Consider the following 25,938-nt stretch of genomic DNA (forward strand, 5'->3'; position numbering starts at 1 on the left):
GGAAGAAAAAGAGACAGCCCCAGAAGGATAAACCGTAATCCTCTCAGGAGACTGTTGCCCAGCTGACCCATATGTTCACCGATACACTTCTCAACCAAAAAGAAAGAGTAGAAGAAGTGGCCTTCTGGCCCTACGGTAACTAGAGAATACAACAAAAAAGGCAGAAGATTGTCGACAATCTCTAGTAGGTGAGATAGAACTACAGAGCGCGCACAATGGCTAGGTGATGCAGACTATCCTTATTGAGAAGAAGGAAAAGGACAGAAAAATCTAAGGGACATCCAGCAGATTAATAGGAACCAAAGTCCTTTGAGTTGCAAAGCCCAAAAGCTAACCATTAGACTACATTGGTTACTTGCAGCAACTGCCAGATGCAATTTGAAACCCTTGACTAGTGAGGAAGTGCTACCCACTAGGATACACCAGCTAGATACAACAAGGTCTTGATTAATTTTGAGGACCTGAAACCACCTAGGAAGAAATTCCAATTTGGTACGAAGGACCACCTTATCCTAAGATAAAGGTAAGATACAGTACAGAGTCGAAAGCTCTGAGAATCTGCGAGCATTAGAATGAGCGAGAAGAAACAAAACTTTCCAAGATAATAAATTAATATCAATAGAGAGTAGAGGCTCAAACAGAGCCTGCTGCAGAACTCTAATAACAAAATTAAGACTCCATGGAGGAGCAACAAATTGAAACACAGGCCTGATACTGACTACGGCCTGAACAAAGATAGACCATCTGGTAAGTCAGTCAAGCATCTACTAGGACTGCACGATTAATCGCGGATGCGGTTTTAAACCGCAATTAATCGCTGCGGTTTCAAAACCGCAAGTGTACGCAATTTAAAAAATAAATAAATCTCAGATGTGTCTGTACTGCATTGATTTGTATGTGATTTCTTGCAAACCAGCTCCATCTAGTGGTTGCTTTTAGAATGGCTGTTTTACTTTCATTTTCTGTTTGATCTCAGTAGCAGCCGATCAATCTATTGAAGTCTAAAAGCAAAGCCCATGCAGGAGAGTAAAGAGGAGGCGAAGCCACTTACTTATATTTCCCCCTAGGAACGTCTGTAGTCTGAAACTTAGGGTATGTAATCATTATGGAACCTCTCACACAATCTCCTGCTCTCTGAGAAACGGCTCAAATACATTAATGCAGTTAACCCCATGGCTGCCAAAAAGGCTAAATCTGCAGTCCCCTCTGCTAGCTAGCTGCTGGGTTAACTGCATCTACAATGTATTTGATATCAGCAAGGCACAGCATTTCTGAAAGGAGCAGCCCTCCACCCCTACTGCTATATGCCTGTATTGTATCTCCTGGACAGGAGCAGGGCTCATTTTCAGTTAAGATAAAATGTTTAAAAAAATAAGAAAAATAATAATAATAATAATAATATACATATACACACAAACACACACACACATATACATACACACATATGTGGTTTGTATTTTTATGCTCCCAGAGTGTATCGGACATTGAGAAACATGCACATTCAAATTCTGTAGTGCTAAATACATTATTTAGTGAAAAATTAAGGTGTTATAGTAATTTTTAAGAAAATCACGATTAAATCACAATCGCGTTGTTTTTTAAAAAAAATTGCAATTTCCACCCCCTCCCATATCGCCCAGCCCTAGCGTCTATGCAAGAGATCGAAAGGGCAGAGATCTGGCCCTTTAGAGTACTGACTGACAAACCCATCTCCAAGCCCTTCAGAAAAAAGGACAGACTGCAGATAACCCTTACATGACTCCAAGAGAAAAAAAACCTTTCACACCAGAAAAAGTATGTACGCCATACTTTCATGGTAAATCTACAAATTACTGGCTTACGAGCTTTAAACAGCTTAGCAAATACCTAACACGTCCAGACAAAACTAGGTAATCAATCTCCAAACAGTCAGCTTCAGAGAGTATGGATTTGGCTATAGAAAAAGACCCTGAAGTAGAAATCATCCCAAATCCTCAAATCAAATATTGCGAGATCAAGTTAAACAGATTGCGAACACACATTCAAGGATTAAAAAGCTATAGCCGAGCAAGATGGGCAGATGTAGCTAGGATTATGTCCTACTTTGAGCAAATGGAATCCCCAATATTCACTCAACAGAATAGGGTAGTCCTACACTCCCAGATTTGGGACTCCTGGAGATTGATAACAGACCCACCGGGAGGACCCTAAGGCGGAACTCTATCCTTCAGAAATCTGGAATACCCAATGAATACCTTAAGTATAACGAAGAGACGGCTAATACTGAGTTCTTTTACTAGAAGCATTTGAACATATATAATCCCTTTTTTTTTTTTCTTCTCCTTCCCCCTGGCTCTCTTCTCTCCCACCCTCTTCTTCCCATCCCTTTCCTTCCCTCCTCACTCCTTGCCACCCCCTGTTTGGGTCATCTAGATCATCAGTCAGTACAGTACATTAATTATCTTGTTGGCACTGTTATTTGTCCTTCTTATTCACAGATATATGATATAACGCAAGATTATAGAAAAAACTGAGGTCGCCTGTTGTTTATTGCTTTCACTCTGTATGCTTTCATGTATTGTTTGCATAGCACTGTTAAATATAATGAGCATTGGAGTTGTTCATTTAATTTTGGATGTATGATCAGTACCTTGTTATTTTTTCGTGCTGTAATTTTTGACCTCAATAAAAATTCATTAAAAAAAAAAAAAAAAAGCTATAGCCGATTCAAACCGCAAACCTTCCGCTAGCAAGGCAGCAAAGCTCTACAGCTGGCCCGCCTGAAACGTGTTTCAGTCGAAAACAGGCAAACGCCCAAGGAAGGAGGGCAAACAGAGGAAATAGAAAAATGAGACTGAAATCCCAAGGAGCCACCAGAGCATCGACCAGAACTATAGAGTATCTGTATCCTGGAAGTTTGACCTTTAGAGGATACACAATCAAATTCAACTCTGAAAACTCCCCACCTGAGAGTTATCATAGAGAACACTTTCAGAAGACCGCACTCTCCTGGAGAAAAAACTGCTTGCTCAGATAGTCTGTTTCACAGAGGACCACCCCTGGAATGTGGAAGGCAGCTACGAAGCAATAAAGAGACTCCACCCACTGAAGAACGCAAGTCACCTCCTTCATAAGTTAAAGGGTTCCGTGATTTTAAAGGCCCAGGAAGAGAGGACAGATTATCCCTGGAGGATTATATACGCCACATCAGAGAGAAGTCCAATTGAAAGTCTGCTTCTCTCTGATACAACCGGACCAACATCAGTTGGGGTCACACTATCAGTGCAATAAAGATTGCTCTTAACTCTAGGATATTCTTGGAAGGTAGTCCAAGTCCCTGAGTTCCTAAGGAACCTCAAACTGCTCCCCAGCCAGAAAGGCTGGCATCCGAGGTCACAATCTCCCAAGAAAGACTCAGAAAGCATGAGGCCTAGGTCAGATAGATCTGAGAGAACCCCCAGGACAGAGATTGTTTGTCCTAATATCGAAGACTATCTTCTGAAAAAAAAAACGGAGGGTCCGTACCATAGGTTGACCCTGTCTAATTGTACAGGTCTCAAAAGGAAAAGAGAGAGAGGAAAAATGTCAGTGGAAACCACCATTAGTCCAACAACCGCAAGATTATATCCATTGACTGGAAAGAAATACAAAATCCCTGGGTATTTTATCTGTAATTCAGAATATGTGATTTATTTAATTAAGTGTCCTTGCTCCAAAATATATATAGGTGAGTCGACAAAGAGGATAAGAGATAGAATTGTCGAACATAGGTCAAATATACGCTGTAATAACAGGGATGCTCCAGTTTCTAATCACTTCTTGCAGGCAGGGCATACCATTTCACAACTAAGGTATCAGATTATTGAACAGATTAAGAGACCTAGGAGGGGAGGTGATAGACAGCAAATCCTTAAATGTAGGGAAACATATTGGATTTATACTTTATAAACATTAATCCCTCTAGGAATGAGTAGGGAGATAGACTGGCAAGTTACCTTGTAAGAAGGTCCGGTGAAATAGAGAAACTGTTTTTGAAATATTGTAAATTGAATATTGTTGTGAATATAGGGAGGTAACTTTCTTGAACTGTAATTTTCTTGAACTGTAACTTTTTGAACTACTATTTATATTAATATTGATGTAAAGGTAATGATAGACGTGTATATTGTGTTTTTCAGGTTAATATAGATTGATAAGATGAGATGTGCTTAACCACTAGAGGGAGTATGGAGAAATGTATCCTGGTCTATAAAAAGGGGTTAACAAAAAGTACAATGCCTACACAGGTAGTAGAAACTCCGCCTCCTATGGCTACATAAAGAGTGGTTTTGGGCATATGTGTATACAACATGATTAAGGTCAGGTGCTGACCGAAACGTTTGTTTTTTATGATGTCTCTGATTAAAAGCAATTGAAATATCTACAGTTTGGTGCTGCTTTCTACTTTAATTTGCTGTTACCTATTGGGGTTAGTGCATGAACCCCTATAGCGTGCACCGGATGTCTGATGGTGAGTGCTGGGCTTACTCTTTATTTATCTACATTGCTTTATTTTGTCCCATTGCTTACGATATGCAGCCAGATGCACAACCTTTGTAGTATGGTTAGGTGAAGATTTGTGCGGCCAATACTTCTCATGGTTTTTCAATAGCTATTCCAGACAATATACTGGGTATGGAAAAAGTGCAAGACCACATTGTTTATTGCAACAATTAACACATCCGAGGAAGTGTCACATACACAACATATATACATGTGCTGCTGGTTTATGTAAGATGAAGAGCTATCTTCCAATGAAACAGAATCAAAAGTGCAAAAAACTGAACTTTAAAATAACTAATCAATAAACCTTTATCTATGCCAAATTAGAAAAGTTCTGAAATATGCAAAACTAACAAGAGATATCAAGGAAGAGCTAGGTTCTAACTAAGGTTAACAAGAGCATTGTAAGTAGTAGACACTATTTGAATCACAAAAGTTTAATTTTGATTTCCATGGTCCTTTAAGAACATTAACTAAATTCTGCAGAAAAAAAGTAAACAAAAATCACAGAACTATGTATTGTCTAAAGCTACAAGAGGAATGTTAAAGAGACATGGAAATCATTTTTTTTATTTCATAATTCATAGAGAGTAAACAATTTTAAACAACTTTCTAATTCTACAATTTGCTCCATTATTTTGATATCATTTGTTAAAGGAGCAGCAATGCACTACTGGAAGTTAGCTGAACACATTGGCTGAGCCAACAAAAACAGCCACATATGTGCAGCCACCATAGATATTCTTTTTCAACAAAGGATAGCAGAAGAAAAAAAGCAAATTAGATAATAGAAGTCATTTGGAAAGTTGATTAAAATTGTATGCTCTGTTTGAGTTCCATGTCCCTTTTTAAAGTGATATTTTTCTTTGTTGCATTAGTTTTATTTTATTTTTTTAAAGTGACAGTCCTGTCAAAAATAAAATAACTTTTTTATATTTATAGTTATGGAGAGATGTGCCTGTTTACCAAAAGAGCAGTAGGACTTATCATTATCAGCTAGTAAATCATCTGTCCCAAAGAATAAACATGCAGTTCCTGTTACTTACAATAATAATACAATTTACCATGAACTTTTTTATTAAAACAAATCTATATATTTTACATGAACTTTTTTATTAAAACAAATCTATATATTTTACATGAAATTTTTTATTAAAACAAATCTATATATTTTACATGAACTTTTTTATTAAAACAAATCTATATATTTTACATGAACTTTTTTATTAAAACAAATCTATATATTTTACATGAACTTTTTTATTAAAACAAATCTATATATTTTACATGAGTGTGAATTTAATGAGCCTTCAGATTACTTCTACATTGAAATGCAGACCTAGCTCTCAGAGAAAAACAAGCAACATAGATGGTCTAGACCTTAAAATGTAAAGGTGAGGTAAGCTCTGCAGAAAAGAGAGGAATCCCTAAAAATACAAAGATCATGAATATCCGAGACCCCTCAGGTATATCCTTAAAGGACCATTAAATGAAGAATTGCATAACCAACAGGTACATAATAAAAATACAACACATTTCAAAATGTATTTCAATTTGCCATGCCCCTGTATCATGTGACAGCCATCAGCCAATGAGAGACTGATATATGAATACACTGAACTTTTGCACATGCTCAGTAGTAGCTGGTGCCTCAGTAAGTGTCCATATAAAAAAAGACTGGACGCAATTTGATAATGAAAGTAAATTGGAAAGTCTCTTAAAACTGCATGTTCTGTTTGAATCATGAAAGTTTCATTTTGACTTTATTGTCCCATGAAACACAAAAATTTTCTTTCGTAATTCAGACAGAGCATAGCATTTAAAAAATGTTTTAATTTACTTCTATTATCTAATTGACTTTGTAGTCATGGTATTTTTTGTTGAAGAGTATCTACATAGGTAGCGTACACATTTCTGGAGCTGTACATGACAGGAAACACTGCTGACATCTACTGTTCTTGAAAATGTATATCATGCTGCCATATATTGCTCCAGTCACGTGCACGCTCCTACACCCGAATCATGAAAAAGATGGGTTTTTGGAGTTTTATATCCTAAAGCACTTTATGGCAGCAACTGTGTATAACACCGTGACAGACATTGTGGCAAATACAGTTGTCATTGAATGATAGACACGTACATGCTATTGAGCTCCTATGAGCCTAAAAACAATACCAAGAGAATGAAGCAAAATTTGATAATAAAGTAAAATGAAAAGTTGTATAAAACTGTGTGTTCTGTCTAAAGCGTGTAAGTTTAATTTTGGCTTTACTATACCTTTAAAACACAAAAAAAAGTTCTAGGCCAAAATGAGGCACTAATGCTGTACCTACTGCAAATGTTCAGCAAATAAATTGCAAATTTCTAATGATGAGTGACAATTTATGCTAAACGTCTCCCAAATATGGAATATCTGTGTTATGAATAATTATCTGTCAAATATGCATATTAAACAATAAGTAGTAAAATCTAAAATATTATAGAATATAATATATATATATAATATATAGAAATATTATAGAAATTAAAAGTGCACATGAACAAACAAAAGTAATATGGAGCAAAATATTTGACCAATAACAAGTAATAAAAAAAGCAAGACTGAATTATTCACACATTGGTACAATTGAGCTGAAGAGCGTATGAATATTTTCATCGGCCCTCGCCCAACGTCTTCTTACTGTGCTGTATCAGCCAGCAGCTGCAGAGTCCATAATCACAGTCCATATGTCCCTGGGAAAAACCACAAGCAATGTTATTGCATGTCAGGGAGTGGCATGATGAGAGAACCCATAGACTCCAAGCTATCTTAATGGGGGTCATCACAGGGTGCCCGGACACTAGCAGTATAATGCCTGCTGTACTGAGATAGCTCAAAATTCTTCTTCCAACATATTTCTCTACAAAGTAAATAACTCTTCAGCTAGAGCAGAGCTAGAGCCTTTGACTTCTGACTCAAAAAGACAGGAACAGATCTGAAGTTGTCAGGATGAGTAGAGGTCATACAGACTTCTTGTAACAATTCAAACATTCTTCCTTAGATTCTTTCTTTAAATATGTCAAATATCTCAGCATTTCTCTATCAAGATTAAATGTGTTATCCCAAATGTCTCATAAAAACAATGACTGCTGTTATTATGAATTTAATTTAGGATGTTTTATATAGCTTATAGTTAACACAGCATATGTGACTGAGATATGCTGTAGTTAACGTTTAGCCGGTAAATGTAATACAAGTTGAGCAAGTAGAATGAACTTTCACAATTTTTAGCAAATAGATGTCAGATAAATGCAATCAAATAATGTGTTTGGATTCTGAATTAGTATGGAGATAGGTTCGCTTACCAAGCGTGGTCAAAGGATATGTGAACGGCTTGAGAGAGACCAGTGAGAGAGGTGTTTGCTTTGCAGAGCTGAACAAGCAGCGGAAGGAAGCCGGAGCCAGGATCTGTAGCGTGGCGTGTGCGGAGGTGATCGGAGCGGCCGTCGGTGACGTCACCCGCCTGTCAGTTGTTGCTCCGGAGCAGAGATATGGAGTCTGAGTGAGAGATGTCCAGAGCGAAGTCCGGAGGTAATTGATTTAGCTGGAAATGCTGCCTGACTAAGTTGGAGAGAGATGCTCAGGAGTAGACTTGATATAAGTAGGAGTTTTGATCCAAAAAGGAGCAGAAAGGCTAGTAACCAGGTGAGATCCTTAATACCAAGCAAAGGTATTAGGAAAGGGCGTTCCTTATAAAGGATAAGTGATTTGAAAAGGAGGCAAAAAGGATTAACCCCTTAGAGAGAGGAAGGTTGTTACAGAGGGCCCCCCAAAAATGAACCACTCCGAGGTTCAAGGACGAGGCCGATCCGGATTCCGACGATGAAATAGCGACACCAACCTTGGGGCAGATAGATTAACTGACGGCTCCCAAGAGTCTTCATCGGATGAGTAACCCTTCCAATGGATGAGGTATTGTAACCTACCAGAAACTTTCCTAGAGTCAAGTACTTTCTCCACTTCAAACTCACAGTCAGGGACAATGGGTACCTGTGGACTAGTTCTCAAGGATGTGTTCCTGAGTTCTTTATATGGTTTGAGTAAGTTAACATGAAAGGTGGGATGTATCCTGTATTTTACAGGGAGGTCCAATGTCACAGCATTAGAATTTACAATCTTTTTAATTGGAAATGGACCAATGTAGAACCTATTCAGTTTCTAACGAAAAAGATACCTGCTCCTGCCGGAGAGGTTGAAGGTCTTATGAACCCTTTTCGGAGATTCTCATTGATGTATGTTTTTAAATGTGACAATTCGGATTCTGATAATGGGAATATGTGCCCATATGGTATGTCAGATCCAGGAATTAAATCAATTGGGCAATCATATGGCCGGTGGGGTGGTAGTGATTCAGCCTCTTTTTTACAAAATACTAATTCAAAATCTGTATACTCTTTTGGAATTTTAGTTTCAGTGATCGTTAGTAAGGGTATATGTGGTAAACAGGTGGTCTTACAGTAGCTGGAAGTAAATTGTATGTTATTAGATTCCCAAATTATTGTTGGTTGATGTAATTTTAACCATTGTAATCCCAATACAAGTGAGAATATGGGTGATGACAACACATCGAATGTAATATATTCATGATGGTTGTTTTGTGATATAACCTTAATAGGTACTGTTTGGTGTGTAATAGGCCCGGATTCTAGTTGTTTACCGTCAATGAGACGCACTAATACAGGCTTTTGCTTTTTAACAAGTGGAATTTTATTCAACAATACAAGTGCAGAATCTATATAACAAGAATATGCCCCAGAATCGATTACAGCTTCAGAGCACAGGCGGTGGTGGTCCCACTGTAAAGAGACGGAAATAAGACAGTTTGTTACCTGAGTGTTAGTTAATTTCAGGATTAACTCAGTGTCTGTTTTCTTACCCTTTTTAACTCTTTTAAGTACTGGGCAATTAGAGACATCATGATCCTTTGAAGCACAATACAGGCATAAATGATTGAGTCTACGTCTGATCTTTTCATCTGAAGTTAAAGGTCCTTTGATGGTCCCTATATCCATGGGTTCCTCTGTACCCTTTGTATTCTGCAGTGATGCTCTTGAGTCATGATATCTGATATTGGTGTCATGGGAAAACTTTTCCTGTTTCCTCTCTCTAAGTCTGTGATCTATCTTTATACTTAACTGCATTAAAGCTTCTAAGTCATCTGGTAAATCTAATCTGGCAAATTCATCTTTAATAGGTTCTGATAAACCCAATCTAAATTGACTCTTTAAGGAAACCTGGTTCCATCCAGAGTCTATTTGCCAGATTTTAAACTCTGAGATATAATCCTCCACAGCCCTTTTATTCTGTTTTAAACCTCTGAGTTTATGTTCAGCAGTACTCTGTCTGTGTGGATCTTCATAAAGGGAGGATAATGAGCTAAGAAAATTATCCAAAGAATTAATTATTGGATTATTTTGTTCATAGAGTGAATCTGCCCAGACACGGGGTTCACCTCTTAGATAAGATATTATTGTTAAAACCTTAATTTTATCATTAATAAAAGTTTTAGGTTTTAAAGTGAAAAATAATGTGCAAGCATTGATAAATTGTCTGAATTGTTTCCTGTCTCCACTAAATTTGTCTGGTGGACTTACAGGTGGTTCTGGGGGGGAATCAGTGTGTTGGTGTGCTGGGGTTAGGCCTTCTTTGATGATATTTTTTAGAGTCTGATTTTCTATCTGTAAATCTCTAAGGCCCTGATTTAGTTGATCAACCTTTTGGCCTAAGGTAACCACATAGTTTGAGAGTTCCACAGGATCCATCACACTTTATCTTGTTTTTATAGGCTTGGTATTCTGTAACAATTCAAACATTCTTCCTTAGATTCTTTCTTTAAATATGTCAAATATCTCAGCATTTCTCTATCAAGATTAAATGTGTTATCCCAAATGTCTCATAAAAACAATGCTGTTATTATGAATTTAATTTAGGATGTTTTATATAGCTTATAGTTAACACAGCATATGTGACTGAGATATGCTGTAGTTAACGTTTAGCCGGTAAATGTAATACAAGTTGAGCAAGTAGAATGAACTTTCACAATTTTTAGCAAATAGATGTCAGATAAATGCAATCAAATAATGTGTTTGGATTCTGAATTAGTATGGAGATAGGTTCGCTTACCAAGCGTGGTCAAAGGATATGTGAACGGCTTGAGAGAGACCAGTGAGAGAGGTGTTTGCTTTGCAGAGCTAAACAAGCAGCGGAAGGAAGCCGGAGCCAGGATCTGTAGCGTGGCGTGTGCGGAGGTGATCGGAGCGGCCGTCGGTGACGTCACCCGCCTGTCAGTTGTTGCTCCGGAGCAGAGATATGGAGTCTGAGTGAGAGATGTCCAGAGCGAAGTCCGGAGGTAATTGATTTAGCTGGAAATGCTGCCTGACTAAGTTGGAGAGAGATGCTCAGGAGTAGACTTGATATAAGTAGGAGTTTTGATCCAAAAAGGAGCAGAAAGGCTAGTAACCAGGTGAGATCCTTAATACCAAGCAAAGGTATTAGGAAAGGGCGTTCCTTATAAAGGATAAGTGATTTGAAAAGGAGGCAAAAAGGATTAACCCCTTAGAGAGAGGAAGGTTGTTACACTTCTATGGGTGTGTTTACCGACTTCTAGAAAGGATGAGGTAGTATATCCCATAATCCCACAAGTACATGAATATATGTCACCATATAAGCATGAGAGACACAAGCTGACACTAAATTAGCACAATGTTCTACTTAGTGAATATGATGAATAGTACTATAATTTAATCATGCAATCTATAAAATATGTATAGGATGTATAAGACATTTTTACTTAAAAAGCCACCCCATATACTCTACCTAAAGCCTTCACCCAGACACATAGGGAGGGCCCAGCAACTGGCAGAAGACACAACGGCTAGACTCAGGTCAGGGGAAATACGTAGGCTGCTCAAAGGGTCTGATGCCCCCTCCTCTGATCTCAGTGGAAGTTCCAAGTCACTCAAATGTAATCCGTCTAATGTATCATAAACATCTGTAATTCTATGTTAAGGTTTTGTTTTTTTAAAACACATCACAACAGATATTTGAGCTTCAATTTGACAGCACTGATTTTACAGTGAAAATAAATATCAGACATCAGGCATTTTTGCGCTGGCCACATTGGAATTTTTATTGCGAATAACGTTTTTGAAAAGCTTTTATGGAAACTAATTTGAAATGTGCAGAAACCCAGAAACATATGTGCAGGATTATCATAGTAAGGACAGAAATTAATTATTTGCAGATAAGAGAGGTTTTGTAAGTAAGACAGATCTAAATATACTAAAAAGGTAATGTGTACAATATATATATATATATATATATATATATATATATATATATATATAAAGCAGGTGTACAATATAAATGTATAGCAAAGGTAAGATATAAAAATCTTATGCCCGTTTGGCAAGGTTTTTAAATGAAAACATTCTCTTCAAATTCTGTGTGCTTAATTATGCATAGTTTAATAAATAAAAAAACTTTGTAATGTGTTATCATTATTTATTTATTTATTTATTTTGCTTGCTTTTTCTGTAATTTAAGATTGAAAATTGTAGTGTTTCCACTCCCCTGAGAGGGTGAAGTGCATTATAAAAAATTCCAAAACCCTGATACTACTAAATTCTGCACTGTAATTGGTTGATAGGTACAGGGGCTTTTTAATATATAAATATCCCTAATTGGCAATAGCAAAGGAAGTAAGATAAATAGCATTCAAGAAGCTTTTCAATTGGTGTGTCCTGTGCCTAAAAATATGCATTTTTTTCTTCAAACAAAATGACAGTTTTAAATGCTTTTAAAAAATGTATTTAGCAAATTGATCTTTTGTAATGCAAAGGATGTTTGATGTGTTAGTAGCAGCAGTCTTAAGACTGCAGCTACTTAACTAACGTTTCAGAGCTTCGAAGCTGCATTTGCAGATTAACCCCTTAATGACCGCAGCACTTTTCCATTTTCTGTCCGTTTGGGACCAAGGCTATTTTTACATTTCTGCGGTGTTTGTGTTTAGCTGTAATTTTCCTCTTACTCATTTACTGTACCCACACATATTATATACCGTTTTTCTCGCCATTAAATGGACTTTCTAAAGATACCATTATTTTCATCATATCTTATAATTTACTATAAAAAAATTTATAAAATATGAGGAAAAAATTGAAAAAAACACACTTTTTTAACTTTGACCCTCAAAATCTCCTACACTTCAACAACTACCAAAAAACTCCCATGCTAAATAGTTTCTAAATTTTGTCCTGAGTTTAGAAATACTCAATGTTTACATGTTCTTTGCTTTTTTTGCAAGTTATAGGGCAATAAGTACAAGTAGCACTTTGCTATTTCCAAAAAATTTTTAAAAAAATTAGCGATAGTTACATTGGAACACTGATATCTGTCAGGAATCCCTGATTAACCCTTCACATATATATATTTTTTAAAAGAACACAACCTAAGGTATTAAACATGGAGTATTTTGACTCTTTCCATGCAACTATTTTACCACCAATCTATGCCAAAGTTTGAAAAAAAAAAAAAAAATGGTGATTTTTTGACAAAATAGCAATTCAAGAATACATTTACTGAGAACGTTAAGGGTTACTGCCAAATAACACCCCAATATGTCTTCAGCAGCATCTCCTGAGTACAGTGATACCACCCATGTATAGGTCTGTTGGGTTCTCTGGGGGCTAAAAGGCCTTATTTTTAGGGGGCGCATTCCAGTTTTTTAATTTGGAATTTTCACATCTGTCGTCATGCACCCATGTCCTATTTGGGACATTTCTGAAGCCGGACAATGCAAATTACCCCCATCAAACCATATATTTTTAAAAAGTAGACACCCTAGGGTATTTCAAATGCTGGTATTTTAACACTTTGCATGCACTAATTCAACCACCAGTCTTTGTCAAACTTTTGGGTAGTCATTTTGGTGTGTTATTTTTCACACGCATTGTACTTTAGGCATGGATTCTCAGTTCCTGTTATATGTTACTGAGCAAAAACACCTCAATATGTGTTCAACAACAACTTCTGAGTACAGTGATACCCCCCATGTATAGGTGTGTCGGGTTCTCTGGGGGCTAAAAGGCCTTAATTTTAGGGGGCGCATTCCAGTTTTTCAACTTGGAATTTTCATATCTGTCATCATGCACCCATGTCCTATTTGGGACATTTCTGAAGCCGGCCAATGTAAATTACCCCCATCAAACCATATATTTTTGAAAAGTAGACATCCTAGGGTATTTCAAATGCTGGTATTTTAACACTTTCCATGCACTAATTCAACCACTAGTCTTTGTCAAACTTTTAGGTAGTCATTTTTTTGCATTATTTTTCACACACATTGTACTTTAGGCATATATTCTCAGTCCCTGTTATGTGTTACTGCCAAAAAAAACCTCAATATGTATTCAACAACATCTCCTGAGTACAGTGATACCCCCCATGTATAGGTGTGTCGGGTTCTCTGGGGGCTAAAAGGCCTTAATTTTAGGGGGCGCATTCCAGTTTTTCAACTTGGAATTTTCACATCTGTCATCATGCACCCATGTCCTATTTGGGACATTTCTGAAGCCGGCCAATGTAAATTACCCCCATCAAACCATATATTTTTGAAAAGTAGACACCCTAGGGTATTTCAAATGCTGGTATTTTAACACTTTCCATGCACTAATTCAACCACTAGTCTTTGTCAAACTTTTAGGTAGTCATTTTTTTGCATTATTTTTCACACACATTGTACTTTAGGCATATATTCTCAGTCCCTGTTATGTGTTACTGCCAAAAAAAACCTCAATATGTATTCAACAACATCTCCTGAGTACAGTGATACCCCCCATGTATAGGTGTGTCGGGTTCTCTGGGGGCTAAAAGGCCTTAATTTTAGGGGGCGCATTCCAGTTTTTCAACTTGGAATTTTCACATCTGTCATCATGCACCCATGTCCTATTTGGGACATTTCTGAAGCCGGCCAATGTAAATTACCCCCATCAAACCATATATTTTTGAAAAGTAGACACCCTAGGGTATTTCAAATGCTGGTATTTTAACACTTTCCATGCACTAATTCAACCACTAGTCTTTGTCAAACTTTTAGGTAGTCATTTTTTTGCATTATTTTTCACACACATTGTACTTTAGGCATATATTCTCAGTCCCTGTTATGTGTTACTGCCAAAAAAAACCTCAATATGTATTCAACAACATCTCCTGAGTACAGTGATACCCCCCATGTATAGGTGTGTCGGGTTCTCTGGGGGCTAAAAGGCCTTAATTTTAGGGGGCGCATTCCAGTTTTTCAACTTGGAATTTTCACATCTGTCATCATGCACCCATGTCCTATTTGGGACATTTCTGAAGCCGGCCAATGTAAATTACCCCCATCAAACCATATATTTTTGAAAAGTAGACACCCTAGGGTATTTCAAATGCTGGTATTTTAACACTTTCCATGCACTAATTCAACCACTAGTCTTTGTCAAACTTTTAGGTAGTCATTTTTTTGCATTATTTTTCACACACATTGTACTTTAGGCATATATTCTCAGTCCCTGTTATGTGTTACTGCCAAAAAAAACCTCAATATGTATTCAACAACATCTCCTGAGTACAGTGATACCCCCCATGTATAGGTGTGTCGGGTTCTCTGGGGGCTAAAAGGCCTTAATTTTAGGGGGCGCATTCCAGTTTTTCAACTTGGAATTTTCACATCTGTCATCATGCACCCATGTCCTATTTGGGACATTTCTGAAGCCGGCCAATGTAAATTACCCCCATCAAACCATATATTTTTGAAAAGTAGACACCCTAGGGTATTTCAAATGCTGGTATTTTAACACTTTCCATGCACTAATTCAACCACTAGTCTTTGTCAAACTTTTAGGTAGTCATTTTTTTGCATTATTTTTCACACACATTGTACTTTAGGCATATATTCTCAGTCCCTGTTATGTGTTACTGCCAAAAAAAACCTCAATATGTATTCAACAACATCTCCTGAGTACAGTGATACCCCCCATGTATAGGTGTGTCGGGTTCTCTGGGGGCTAAAAGGCCTTAATTTTAGGGGGCGCATTCCAGTTTTTCAACTTGGAATTTTCACATCTGTCATCATGCACCCATGTCCTATTTGGGACATTTCTGAAGCCGGCCAATGTAAATTACCCCCATCAAACCATATATTTTTGAAAAGTAGACACCCTAGGGTATTTCAAATGCTGGTATTTTAACACTTTCCATGCACTAATTCAACCACTAGTCTTTGTCAAACTTTTAGGTAGTCATTTTTTTGCATTATTTTTCACACACATTGTACTTTAGGCATATATTCTCAGTCCATGTTATGTGTTACTGCCAAAAAAAACCTCAATATGTATTCAACAACATCTCCTGAGTACAGTGATACCACCCATGTATAGGTGTGTTGGGTTCTCTGGGGGCTAAAAGGCCTTATTTTTAGGGGGCGCATTCCAGTTTTTCAACTTGGAATTTTCACATCCCATGCACCCATGTCCTATGTAGGACATTTCTGAAGCCGGCCAATGTAATTTACCCCCATCAAACCATATATTTTTGAAAAGTAGACACCCTAGGGTATTTCAAATGCTGGTATTTTAACACTTTCCATGCACTAATTCTTTGTCAAACTATTAGGCAGTCATTTTTTGTGTGTTATTTTTCACACACATTGTACTTTAGACATGAATTCTCAGCTCCTGTTATGTGTTACTGCCAAAGAAGACCCCAATATGTGTTCACCAACATCTCCTGAGTACAGTGATACCACCTATGCATAAGTTTCTTGGCTTGTTCGGGGGGTGTAATGCCAAATGTCCAACATGCGTTTGTGATTTTTTTTTCACATTTAACATATTTTCTTTGCCTATTGTCTTTTTGGGGGTATTTTAACATACCCCAATTTATTTGTTTCCATGAATGTGCATATTTTTGAAATGTTGACACCCCAAGGTATTGTATATGGTGTGCTTTGATGCATTTGAAGTAACTGTTTTAGCTAAAAAAATTGGAGAAAGTGTATGGTGGCATTTTTTCAATTTTCATTTTTACACACACATTGCTTTTTGACTATGATTTAGGAGAGACTGTTGTAAGTTAGTGCAAAAAAATACTTCAGGTTGTTTTCTGCTAGGCACCCTGAGTACACCTATGCCCCCCATGCATAGGTTTGCCAGGATTTTGGGAAGGTTATGTTACAATTTTATGACTTGTGATTTTAGTTATTAAGTGAGAGTATTTCTTCTGATAGGCCTATCTTTAGTTTGGGGCCTATTGTAAACCCCACTTTTATTTATTGCCATGAATGTGCATATTTTTGAAATGTTGACACCCCAAGGTATTGTATATGGTGTGCTTTGATGCATTTGAAGTAACTGTTTTAGCTAAAAAAATTGGAGAAAGTGTATGGTGGCATTTTTTCAATTTTCATTTTTACACACACATTGCTTTTTGACTATGATTTAGGAGAGACTGTTGTAAGTTAGTGCAAAAAAAATACTACAGGTTGTTTTCTGCTAGGCACCCTGAGTACACCTATGTCCCCATGCATAGGTTTGACAGGGGTTTTTGTAAAAAAAAAAAAAAGAACAGCCCCATTTTAGAAAAAAAAATATATTAGTGAAATGTAAAAATCTGGCACATTAAAAGTAAAAAAATAACAAAAAATTTAACAGTAAACATAACAAAAAAAAAAAATAACAGCAAATTTATTTATTTTTTAAAAATTGACCATTGTATGGTACCGCTTGAAGCAGTCCCCAATGCAGAGTCCAGGCTGTCCAGGGCAATCAGGACAGTGATATACAGTGTCCCTTCTCTGCCCCCTCTTGGTACAGACTCTGCATTTTTTTTGTGGTCTCTGCTTTGCGGCAGTAGGGGGGATTTTAAAAATAAAATGAGTAGCCCCAACTCTGCTCTCTCCCATCACCGCCCGGGGAGCAGGTGCATCATGGTACAAAATCCCCGAAATGATCTGGAGCTGAAATTGTAAAAAAGTCAGTTTCATTCCGGGGTTTGCTTTTTTGAACAACAAAAAAGCGTTGTGGGTTGCAATCTGCATTAGGTAAATTGCAACCTTTTTGTACCAGGCCCTTGTCTTCCGCATTATTAGGTAGGGCTGCAGCAGCTGATCTGCCAGATCAACCCCACCCATATGCCGGTTATAAGATTTGATGCACACTGGCTTCCTTATGATCTCAGCTCTGCCACGTACAGAGACCGCCACCGTCCTCTCTGTGTGGATGGTGGTAAGAAGGTATACATCCTTCTTGTCTCTGTACTTCAGTGCCAACAGCTCCTCTTGGCGCAGAGCAGAGGTCTCCCCCCTTCGTAGCCGGGTGCGTACAAGTTGTCCTGGGAAACCTTTGCGGTTCTTTTTAATAGTACCGCAAGCTACTGTATCAAAGCAATACAGTAGCTTGAACAAAAGGACACTTGTATAAAAATTGTCTAAGTACAAGTGATACCCTTTGTTCATTAGGGGTAATATCAGGTCCCAGACAATCTTGCCAGTGGTTCCCATATGTTCTGGGCAACCTGGAGGGTCAAGGTGGCTATCCTTTCCCTCATACACCCGGAAGGCCTGAGTATACCCAGTCTCGCTCTCACAGAGCTTATACACCTTTACCCCATACCTGGAGCGCTTGGAAGGAATATACTGCTTGAATCCCAGCCTTCCCTTATACTTCATCAGGGATTCATCAACGCATATATTCCTTCCAGGTGTATAAGCCTCTGCAAACCTGGCAGAAAAGTGGGTAATCAGGGGGCGGATTTTATACAGCCTGTCAAATTGGGGATGCTCCCTAGGGGGGCACAGGCTGTTGTCGCTGAAGTGCATGAAATGAAGAATCATTTCATATCTCTGCCTCGACATACTCTGGGAGAAAATGGGGGTAGAGCAGATGGGGCTACTGCTCCAGTAGGAGCGAACGGAGGGTTTCTTTATGATGCCCATCAGCATAGTCAATGCCCAGAATTTTTTAAATTCTGGCACATTGATGGGGGCCCATTGCTGCTTTGCCAAATATGTTTCAGGCTTTGCAGCACGGTACTGATGGGCATATAAATTAGTTTGGGCGACAATGTTCCCCAATACATCATCACCCAGAAACACCTCCAGAAACTGTTGGGGGCTAAAACCTGCCACATCTATATTTATGCCAGCATTTGCTGTGAAGGGTGGGATATCTGGCCTCTGGAGATGAGGCGTTACCCACTCTTCAGCGGCAATGGCAGCAACACGCCTCCTTCTAGCAGGGGGGCTGGCAGGGGGGCTAGCAGGGGGGCTGGCAGGGGGGCTAGCAGCCACAGATACATCACTATCAGTTGAGACTGCATCTAATGATGTATCTGAGCATATGGCAGGGTCAAAATTGGGGTCTGAGTCAGACATAGAGGCATCTGACTCTGACGCAAGGATGGCATACGCCTCCTCAACACTATATCTTTTCTGTGACATTTTTGTATCTGTCACAGAAAACCAAAATTAATTAATTAACTAAATGGCCTTTGGGTTTTTTTTAAAAAAAGTACAGCTATGCTAATGCCAGTGATTTATAGCGATCACTGGCAAGCTAGGGGTTAAATACTCTTTAAATTAAATTAACTAAATGGCCTTTGGGTTTTTTTTAAAAAAAGTACAGCTATGCTAATGCCAGTGATTTATAGCGATCACTGGCAAGCTAGGGGTTAAATACTCTTTAAATTAAATTAACTAAATGGCCTTTGGGTTTTTTTTAAAAAAAGTACAGCTATGCTAATGCCAGTGATTTATAGCGATCACTGGCAAGCTAGGGGTTAAATACTCTTTAAATCAAATTAAATTAGCTAAATGGCTCTGAAAGGAGCGTTTAGGTTTTTAAAAAATTACAACAACAAAAATTAACCCCTAAAAAAATGCACAGACAGCAAAAATGTAGAGCTATGCTAATGCCAGTGATTTATAGCGATCACTGGCAAGCTAGGGGTTAAATACTCTTTAAATTAAATTAAATTAGCTAAATGGCTCTGAAAGGAGCCTTTGGTTTTTTTAAAAATTACAACAACACAAATTAACCCCTAAAAAAATTCACAGACAGCAAAAAAGTACAGCTATGCTAATGCCAGTGATGTATAGCGATCACTGGCAAGCTAGGGGTTAAATACTATTTAAATTAAATTAAATTAGCTAAATGGCTCTGAAAGGAGCGTTTAGGTTTTTAAAAAATTACAACAACAAAAATTAACCCCTAAAAAATGCACAGACAGCAAAAAATTACAGCTATGCTTATGCCAGTGATGTATAGCGATCACTGGCAAGCTAGGGGTTAAATAGTCTTTAAATTAAATTAAATTAGCTAAATGGCTCTGAAAGGAGCCTTTGAGTTTTTAAAAAAAAATACAACAACAAAAATTAACCCCTAAAAAAATGCACAGACAGCAAAAAAAAGTGCAGCTGTGCTACTGCCAGTGATTTATAGTGATCACTGGCAAGCTAGGGGTTAATGGCTCTGAAAAGAGCCTTTGGATTTTAAATTTTTTAACAAATAAAAGAAATAAATCTCTCTCTGCTAAAATACAGGTCTCTCTCTTTCTCCAACAAAATGGCAAGTGAGGAGAGGGAGGGAGATCCACACTGATCAGAGTCAATATTTACAAATATTGACATGATCAGACAAATGGGGTATTTTATTATTATTATTTTTTTTTTCTAAGAAGGCTCAGATTGGGTGACCCTAGCTTGCCCCTATGGTGAGACAGGCTAGGGACACCCCCAGATGCCCCATGATGCACCGGGCATCGCCATTTTGGAAGCCTCATGGGGGAGGGGGGGGGCGCTATATGTGGGGCTTTTTAATATTATATAATATTTTTTTTTTTAAATTTTTAATTTTATTTATATACTAACTAAGTGCCTCGACCCACCGAGGCACTTAGCACACTAGCAGAGCATCGGAAGCGTGTCCGATCGCTTCCGATGCTCTGCTGCACTGCCGGGCTCCACGTGGAGCAAAACCGGAAGTGATCACTCAAGGGGGAGTGATCGCTCCGGTCCCGGCACTCCGTAACAGCACTGCAGGGATGCCCAGACATCGAGGCATCCCTGCAGTACTGTAATAGTGCCTGGAAGCGATCTTGATCGCTTCCAGCACTCACTTTAGCCGAGGACGTGCAGGGTACGTCGTCAGGCGTTAACTGCCTTTTTTTTTCAGACATACCCTGCACGTCCTCGGTCACTAAGGGGTTAATAAATGGAACTCTATGTGTTTCATTCCTGCAAAGGGGGTAAACACATAGTTAAAGAACTACTTGAGTGCCCCTAAGCCATTCAGCAGTGCTTGTTGCACAGATGAGTAGTGTGACTTGCTCTGTTGATTAAAGGAACAGGAAAGTCAAAATTAAATTTTCATGATTCAGATAGAGCAAGACATTTTAAGACACTTTTAAATTCACTTCTACTTACCAATGTGATTTGTTCTCTTAGTATCCCTAGTTGAAAAAGAATACACACATATCCTATACTAGTGGGAGCTAACTGCTGATTGGTACCTGCACACATTTGTTTTTTGTGATTGGCTAACTAAATGTGTTCAGCTAGCTGCCTGTAGTACAATGCTGTACATTCCGCAATGGACAATAACAGAATGAAGCAAATTTGATAATATAAGTAAATTGGAAAGTTGTTTGAAATTGTGCGTTCTATCGTAATCATGAAAAAAAATTGCGTTTTCCTGTCCCTTTAAGCCAGCAGCAGTTTCTGCTTGGGTTCTCTGCAGACCACCTGAGCAGTACTTTAAATGATGTGTTTAGCTCTTTTGTAGTGGTTAAACACATAGTATCAAACAGTAATTAGTGATAAAATGTCATGATCTAACGAATTAGAGCATGTCATTTGTTCACTATAATTTCCATTTAATTAAAGGGACATAATACTCATATTCTAAATCACTTGAAACTGATGCAGTATAACTGTAAAAAGCTGACAGGAAAATATCACCTGAGCGTCTCTATGTAAAAAAGGAAGATATTTACCTCACAATTTCCTCAACTCACCAGAGTAAGTTCTGTGTAAAAAGTTATACTTCAGCTGCTGCTTAGCTGCAGGAAAAAAAAAAAATGAAGAAATGAACAGCAGCCAATCAGCATCAGCAGTGCTGAGGTCATTAACTCTTTTACTGTGATCTCATGATATTTCACTTAACTCTCATGAGATTTCATAGTAAACATCTTTAAACTGAATAGGGAAATAATATGAGTGTGCACAAAGCTCACTCCCTTGGCTGTCCCGGGTCAGACATACTGATTTGCTGCTTAAAGTCCTTTGCAATGGGGTGTGAATACTTAGGACATTTTGAGATAAAATATCTTTGTTTTTTACATAGAGATGTTCAGGTGATATTTTCTAGTCAGCTTTTTACAGTTATGCTGCATCGCTTTCAAGTGTTTCAACATTTGGGTATCATGGCCCTTTAAGGGCTGATATAGATAATCAGAAGCTCTATTAACAGAGAGGAGTAGAGGGATGGACAGATGTTGGTAAAGATAAAAAAAAAGCTTGTAGCATACTGTATGTGTTCTGTTAAAATTATTAAATCTCTGTACATTGATAAAAAATGATATACAGACTTATTTTCATAACATACTACTCCCACATACATATTATATCACCCATGTCCCCCTCGAGATTACAATTTTCCATACATACAATTCTACAATTATTAATAGGTATTCAATAAAATATGTCTTATAGCCTTATTAAAATCTAAATAAAGTAACTGAATCACCCTGATCTATTTCCTGTAAACCAGATAATCTGGCCTAGTCTTCTATAGTTGTTATGTGCTGCTCTGCACTGTTTTACTTGATACAAAGAAGGATACACACAAACCCAGAGCTGTCAAGCAGAAACAAGATCCCGCTTCTCAGACACACATCTGAAATGCGCAAAGTAGCTTCTGGGTCCAGGTCTAGAGAGAAGCAGGAAAGAACTTGCAGCTTTTGATCTTTTCCAGTACAACAAAGATGAAGCAGAATAGAACTACTTAAAAGCAAAAGGATGTGGTCGCCCTTCAGGGACAGGAGCCGGACTGTGCATGTTGAGGAGACACCTGGGAAAAAAACAAACTTTAGTACAAATGATACAACATTTTTCTCTGATTATAAATCACATTATTAGGCCCATTTATCAAGCTCCGTATGGAGCTTGTGGGCCCGTGTTTCTGGCGAGTCTTCAGCTTCGCCAGAAACAGCAGTTATGAAGCAGCGGTCTAAAGACCGCTGCTCCATAACCTGTCCGCCTGCTCTAAACAGGCGGACAGGAATCGCCACAATTCAACACGATCGAGTACGATCGGGTTGATTGACACCTCCCTGCTGGCGGCCGATTGGCCACGAGTCTGCAGGGGGCGGCGTTGCACCAGCAGCTCTTGTGAGCTGCTGGTGCAAGGCTGAATACAGAGAGCGTATTGCTCTCCGCATTCAGCGAGGTCTTGCGGACCTGTTCCGCACTGTCGGATCAGGTCCGCAAGACCTTTGATACATAGGCCTAAAACACTTAAAGGGACATGAAACCCTTTTTCTTTCATAAATTCAGATAAAGTATACAATTTTCTTTCCAACTGACTTCTGTTATCAAATTTGCTTCATTCTTTTGGTATCCTTTCTTGAAGAAGTAATGCACTACTGAGAGATAGCTGAATGCAGTGTGTGTCGATGAAAAGAGACATATACATGCATCCACCCATTAGTAGGTAGCTCCCAGTAGTCATTGCTGCTACTGAGCCTACCTAGGTTTGCTTTTCAACAAAGGTTACCAAGAGAACAAAGCACACTAGATAATAGCCGTAAATTAAATAGATGTTTAAAATTGCATGCTCTCTTTAAATCATGAAAGCTTAAATTTTTAGTCTTCTATTTTACGATTTGCTATTTTTTAACATGTTATGACACAAGATCAAATAACATAGAAACATAGAATTTGACGGTAGATAAGAACCAAAAAGGCCCATCAAGGCTACCCATATTACATGTTACTTTTTCCTAGGATAGCCTTATGCATGTCCCAGGCATTTTTGAATTCCTTTACAGTCTTTGTGTTTACCACCTCAAATGGAAGTTTATTCCATGAATCCACCACCCTTTCTGTAAAAAATGCTTCCTCAAATTTCTCCTGATTCTGCTACCCTCTAACTTTAGATTGTGACCCCTTGTTTTGGCATTTATTTTTTTGTGAAAAATGCTTTCAGCTTCTATTTTATTAAGTCCCTTCATATATTTGAAGGTTTCTATCATGTCACCTCTTTCCCGTCTATCCTCTAAACTATACATATTTAGTTTATAGAGTCTTTCTTTGTACGTTTTATATTTTAGATCATGTACCATTTTAGTAGCCCTCCTTTGGACAGCTTCTAGTTTATTTATATCTTTCTGAAGATATGGTCTCCAGAACTGTACACAGTATTCCAGATTTGGTCTAACTAATGATCTGTAAAGTGGCATAAGAACCTTGCTATTTCTGCTACTAATACCTCTTCCAATGCAACCAAGTATATGACTGGCATTACTGGCTGCACTGCTGTATTGTGTACCACATTTTGAACCATATGAAATAATAATTCCCAAAGTTGGGGAATAGAGGTCAAAAAAAGGGAAAGCATCTGTCACACTTACACACATGTTTATCAGCACAAAGGTGTTTCAGTGTATCCTCATCACAGCAATAAAGGGTGCTCAGTTCTGTGTGTCTGTCTGTACTATATGTCTCATACACAGTGATCTTGTTGTCCTGGTGCAGAGTAAGGAGTCGGGGACCTCGATCCAGAACATCCTCACAGCCGTCTGTATCCTCCCAAAGGAACCTAAACCAATAAAATAGTGAGAGCTGTTTAACACCTTTGCTGCAGAGACATTTTCACATTTCTTGGTGCTGTTTTTAGTTGTTTGGTCCTCATTAATTTTACACATAAATTGCAACTTTTCTTTCCTGTAAGATGCCCACACAAATCATACCTCATTTTTTCAGAACCTAGGTTATGCTTGCTTATTGGTTTGCTAAATGTAGCCACCAATAAGCAAGAGCTATCCAGGGTGCTGAACATAAAATGGACTGGCTCCTAAGCTTTAAATTTCTACTTTTTAAATAAAGATAGCAAGAGAAAGAAGAAAAAAGAATAGTAGGAGTAAATTAGAAAGTTGCTTAAAATTGCATGCTCTATCTGAATCATAAACGAAAAAAATGTGGGTTTAGTGTCCCTTTAAGTTTGCAGAAATATCATAATATATGAAAACGCCACCATATAAATGCAAAGAAGAAATACATTTGCGTGTCTTTTTTTTTTTTTTTTAGCAGACCAAGACGTTTTAGAAAATAATTTAATAATAGGTTTCCAGAAATAGCATAATATAGGAAAACCATATAAATGAAAAAAGAAATAGATTTTTGTGTCTTTTTGTATGGTGAGAGTCATCATGTCCTAAATAAAAGTTATTGGACAATATGTATCATCATTTCACCATTTCAAAACAACAAATTTAGGATGCGATATCCACAGCTGCCACGTTCCTTTTCTTTTTGTTTAATTTTAAACTATATAACTAAAATTTAGCTGGCTCCACCCTATTTCTTTAAAGAATGTTGCATGTTTTATTACAATTATATTATTGATATCACTTTACGTTTTCCCTCCATTTGTTATTGTCAAAGAATAAAGCCTGATGCTTTCATGAACCTGTACTGGGCACTACCTCTTACTTATGTTTCTCTATGATTCAGACACACCTAAGATTTTTCTCGCAGCCATAGGTTTCACTTCAATTCACAATAGAAAATTCTCAACTATGAGCCAAAAGTCAGTTCCCTTGTTTATGAAGCCGCCTTTGTTTTGTTAATCAGCACATAAGAATTAATGGGAGCTGGTGCACATTAACGAGTTGGCTGCTGGTGTATGTAGTCCGTTTGCTACCATTTACTTGTACCGCTGCAAGTGATTACGCAACATAACTCCACGTGACAATACATTTACAGTTAAAATTTAGTGCGCAATTGAGAGCATGGGCTTTGTTTGCAAGAGCTTTGTGTGTTTGACTCAGTGTTTGTTGCATTCCCTTGTTCAGAGGAGAATCCCCTTGCATTCTGGGGATGGGAATGTCTTCTTTGCAGGATGAAAGAAAAAGGCGTCAATCACAATGTATCGGCCCATCTTTTTCAACTCAATTTCAAGCCAATAAAAATCGCTGTTTTTCCATCGTTTTATGGACCTGAAAATGTATTATCGGCTTGCAGGAAAAGATCCCATATATAACATGGGACAGCCGTGTTCAAGGTGATAATTCAATTTCTAGATACTTTTCAATGGATTTCCAGGATCATGTTTCACTTATCC

At 37.9% G+C, this 25,938-nt stretch overlaps 1 protein-coding gene across 3 annotated transcripts in view; it reads right to left on the minus strand.

Annotated features, from left to right (window-relative positions):
• Positions 1–25,938, minus strand: part of SPG11 (SPG11 vesicle trafficking associated, spatacsin) — a 244,149-nt gene that overhangs the window by 186,620 nt on the left and 31,591 nt on the right. For all 3 annotated transcript variants that reach the window (XM_053718473.1, XM_053718471.1, XM_053718472.1), the window contains exons 3-5: positions 24,227–24,414; positions 22,438–22,665; positions 11,378–11,552 (exon numbers count right to left, since the gene is read on the minus strand). In XM_053718473.1, the coding sequence (XP_053574448.1) occupies positions 11,378–11,552; positions 22,438–22,665; positions 24,227–24,414 (591 nt within the window). The remainder of the gene's footprint in view (positions 1–11,377; positions 11,553–22,437; positions 22,666–24,226; positions 24,415–25,938) is intronic.

This window comes from Bombina bombina, chromosome 6 (assembly GCF_027579735.1).
Source record: "Bombina bombina isolate aBomBom1 chromosome 6, aBomBom1.pri, whole genome shotgun sequence".
Lineage (NCBI taxonomy): Eukaryota > Metazoa > Chordata > Amphibia > Anura > Bombinatoridae > Bombina > Bombina bombina.